The sequence below is a fragment of the Notothenia rossii genome, assembly GCF_949606895.1.
Source record: "Notothenia rossii genome assembly, chromosome: 2".
NCBI lineage: Eukaryota > Metazoa > Chordata > Actinopteri > Perciformes > Nototheniidae > Notothenia > Notothenia rossii.
Window position 1 is genome coordinate 23,565,207 of NC_136904.1, and position 4,409 is coordinate 23,569,615.

Consider the following 4,409-nt stretch of genomic DNA (forward strand, 5'->3'; position numbering starts at 1 on the left):
AGAACACCTTTATGATTACATTCAAACAGAAGTTGTAATATTTATATTTATTGTGGGTTTAATTTTTTAATAAAAAAACTATACTCAAAAAATCATGTCCCCAGTTTTCATGTCACGACCGAAACACAAGGGGTTTCGGTAAGATTAAGCAATAAGGTTGAGGGAATATGAAACAACCTTGAGAACAAAATACTGTGGTTACTACCGAAACACTGGATGTTTTTTTAAAAAGTAAAGTATATTGACTTATCAAATAGAAAAGTATATGATACTGATTGGTTTAATGTATGTTCAATTTCAACATCATCAACTCTGGAGTCAATATGATCAGTATTATGCATTTTACAAAGAAAAATTGCATTGAGATTTTTATGAATTGTATAAATTGAACTTTGACATTTGATTAAAAATAAAATTGCATTGATTTAATTTTGAAAACCGTCAAGAAATATTTGTTAAAATACTATTTAGATAAGGGAAGGTAAAACAATCTTAACAGGTTAATATAATACGTTTGTACTACAGTGTATGTACTATGTTTCGGTAGTGACCATTTTTGGTAGAGGAAGAACATTCCAATACAATACAGTCTGAAAATACGATATAAAAATGTACGGTTCTTTTACTAGATATGTGTAATTTAGATATGGTACAAAATATATATGGGCAAAGCTTTGGGAAAAAAACATACATTTCAAACTGTTCCAACCTGACTTTGCATCAATTCGGTAGAATGGCCCATATATCATATCATTTAAGTTACAAATAGCGTAAAATCTCTGCTTCTTTCTGTTTTTGCCCTGGTTAATTCAATGTTCCTAACTTCTTATCTTACATTGGCAGAACAGTCTCAAGATAAGAGTTTTTAATTTATTTGTTTGACATTTTACCCCCCCCAAAAAAATATAGTCATATAACTGCTAAAAGAAAAAATATTTACCCAAGAACTGAACCAATCAATAAGCATTCTTAAGATGAACCCTAATAGAGTCATGTCATCCAATTTCATATTTTTCTTGTTTTGTATTTAACTTGACTAAGTGTTCATTGGTTGTTTACATGTCACACTTACTTGACAGTGTTGTTTTATTTCAGAAACAGGTTCAGGTAGGTTTACTTTACACGCACAAGGAATTTGACTTGATGTCATGGTGCATACATAACATAAAAAAATGGGTAGGCCGAGCCTTGTAGATGAGGCCGGTAGCAAAGGGGAATAAACTGTTCAGGTGGCGAGAGGTTTTGGTCCTGATGGAGCCCAGCCTCCTGCCAGAGGGGAGCGGGGTGAACAGTTTGTGTCCAGGGTGGGAGGGGTTCGACACAATCTTCCCTGCTCGCCTCAGGGTGTCTGGAGGAAGCACTGTGCACCTAAGTAGAGACCCACTAATACAATATATTCTAGGGATGTAACGATATACCGAATACCGCGGTATCGCGGTAATGAAACGGCTCAATACCGTCGTGAGACTGAAAAGATCTACCGCGATATTACCGTTCATTCATTTATATCTCGCCCTGTAAATAAAAACTGTAATGTTTTTGTTTGAACAGCAGAGGACGCCATAATACTAATCAAGAATACTCCCATCATCCTTTGCGTGCAAGCCCGCCCTCACACTCAGACCCAACGAGAAAATGGCGAATGGAGTAGACGAACGTGCTGACCAACTAAATAGAAATTGTGAAATTGAGGATGCTCCATCGACTTTTAAAGCTGTTGTGTGGCAGCATTTTGGTTTTCCCGTTTCAAGAAATGACAAAGGTGAAAAGCAAACTAACAAACGCCAAACTATTTGCAAATCCTGCCGGGCGACGGTCGCCTACAATTCGGGAAACACATCGAACATGAGAAGTCATTTGTCACATCACCACCCAGAAAAGCTCCGAACACAACAACCTACTGTGAGGAAAATGCCTAAGCCAGGCCAACTGACTCTGACAGAAATATTTGGAGCGCCACTTCCCCCTAACAGTCCAAGAGCTCAGGAAATAACAAGGTGCATCGGCGAGTACATGGCCAAAGACTTAAGGCCGTTTTCTGTGGTCGACAACAGTGGATTTCGGAGGTTAGTAAACACGCTGGAGCCCAAGTATGCCATTCCATCACGGCCATACTTTAGTCGAACAGTGCTACCCGCTCTGTACCAAGAGACAAAAGCTAAAGTGACACAGAGCCTCAAAGAAGCAGAGTGCATCTCAATAACAACAGATGGGTGGACTTCACGAGCTACGCAGAGCTATATTACAGTCACGGCTCATGTTATGACCAGCGAATGGGAAATTAAAAGTTTTGTTTTACAGACGCGGCCTCTTTTCACATCACACACTGGACTAAACATTGCTAAGGTGTTAAAATCTGCTGTTTTGGAGTGGGGACTCGACAATAATCAAGGCATTGCTGTCGTAACAGACAACGCAAGGAATATGGATGTAGCGGTGAGAGAGGCCGGTCTTTCCCCACACATAAAGTGTTTTGCACACACTTTAAACCTCGCTTCAAAAGCGGGTTTGAACGTAAACCGGGCAAGTCGTCTGCTTGGTAGAGTGAGGCGTGTAGCTGCGTTTTTTCACCGCAGTTCAACTGCCACAGCTGTGCTGGCCACCAAACAGGGAATGTTAAACCTGCCTGCGCATAAACTCATCATGGATGTGGTCACAAGATGGAACAGCTCGCTTGACATGCTCGAGCGCTACCTGGAGCAACAACAAGCTATCGCTGCAACGCTACTCAGTGCTGAAGTCAGGCGCAACGCACGCGAGATAGACACTCTTGAACCAGCTGACATCACGGACGCCGAGGACATGGTTCGGCTTCTCTCACCGCTGAAAAAAGCAACCACCGTGCTGTGCGATGAGTCTCGACCTACAGTCTCTCTCATTGTGCCCCTCAAGCACATGATAGAGCAAAGCATGGCACAGTGCGATGAGGACTCCTCCACCATCGCCCAAATGAAGAGAGCCATACTGAAGGACTTTACAGACAGATACCAAGGGGAGCAAAACAAGTTTCTGCAAGAGAGCACTGCGTTGGACCCCCGGTTCCGGAGCTTGCACCAGCTAAATGACAGTCAGAGGGAGGACGTTTTCGACAGGCTGAAGTTGAAAGCCACACAGATGCAGAACCAGGTACATATTTAAATATTCTTTTTGTGTCTGTGTAACTTTTTCAGATAACGTAAGGTGGGTTTGCCTCTGTTGTTTTTGTGAAAAGAAAGATAAGACGTTTTTTTTCTACCTCTGCTTGCTTGCATAGAACCCTAGTGAAACAGAAGGGGAAAGAGCACATGACGCTGAGGAACAATCTCCTCCTTCCAAAAAGACAGCACTCGAAGATCTCCTTGGGGAGTCTTTCAGTGAAGAAGTGCACGTCGCACAGCACAACACTGGTATCCAGGCTGAAATTGACTTGTACCGCAAAGCGACCTCTATTTTACTCTCTGACTGTCCTCTCAAGTGGTGGAGAGACAATGCAAAGTGTTACCCACTGCTGTCCCCCATGGCCAAAGCATATCTCTCTGTCCCAGCCACATCAGTGCCGAGTGAGAGAGTTTTTTCCACAGCAGGGGATATTGTAAACGCCCAAAGATCCCAGCTTCTACCTGGAAATGTTGACATGCTCATCTTCCTGAAAAGAAACCTGTCTGATGAGTGAGTGAGAGAGAGTTTGAGTTGAGTTACTTCAAATCTATTTTATTGCAGGGTCTGATTATTGAATGTTCTTGTTTATTTGCACAAAGAAAATGCATACTTTTGTTTGGTAGTACTTGTTCTTGTTCCAGTCTGTTACTGTTTTGACAATTTAAATGTACTACTATACTAAATGCTGTACAAATCAGATTTATTATTTAATAAAGAAAACATTTTGGAGTAAAAAAAAAAAATTTGTATTTTTTTTTAGAATTTTTTTTTCCTTCAATATATCTCGATAAATATCGTACCGTGGACTTGTTATCGCGGTATTACCGTACCGTGAGTTTTTGGTATCGTTACATCCCTAATATATTCTGAAAAAAACAAGGCATTATTTGTCAGCTAGTGCAAGAGGCACTGTTCATGCAAAGTGAAGAGTAGTTATTTAGAACTAGGAAAACTGCACTTTGCTATGCTGGTAAACATCAGCGAAATAATGGCATGTTGAAAACGTTTTTTCTTTTTAATAAGGTAACAACCAAGAAAGAATATTCAATTAGGACTGACATCAATTTACTACATGATATTTGTTGACACTAAATACTGAGGGGACAGTTTCCAGTCTCAGTATGTAATGTGTTTCTACTATTCATATAGCAAAACTTTGCCACTCAGACACAAAAGCACAGCATAATTCTCAAACTGTTTTTCTACACAACTTGGTAGGAATATACAAAGGTATCATCACTCCTGAGCACATGTAGGTTGAGGTCTAGACT

At 40.5% G+C, this 4,409-nt stretch overlaps 1 protein-coding gene across 1 annotated transcript; it reads left to right on the top strand.

Annotated features, from left to right (window-relative positions):
• The first annotated feature begins 1,405 nt into the window (after positions 1–1,405).
• On the top strand, positions 1,406–3,982 carry LOC307030395 (E3 SUMO-protein ligase ZBED1-like). The gene is made up of 2 exons (XM_079666769.1): positions 1,406–3,126; positions 3,254–3,982. Exons 1-2 carry the CDS (start codon positions 1,636–1,638, stop codon positions 3,650–3,652), a joined length of 1,890 nt encoding a protein of 629 aa, XP_079522895.1. The 5' UTR covers positions 1,406–1,635; the 3' UTR covers positions 3,653–3,982.
• Positions 3,983–4,409: the final 427 nt, after the last annotated feature.

Excerpts from the sequence above, each read along its gene's own strand:
- LOC307030395 (XM_079666769.1), top strand. The coding sequence starts at position 1,636 with ATGGCGAATGGAGTAGACGAACGTGCTGACCAACTAAATAGAAATTGT. Across the intron at positions 3,127-3,253 it reads CCACACAGATGCAGAACCAG|AACCCTAGTGAAACAGAAGG; the intron begins GTACATATTTAA and ends TTGCTTGCATAG.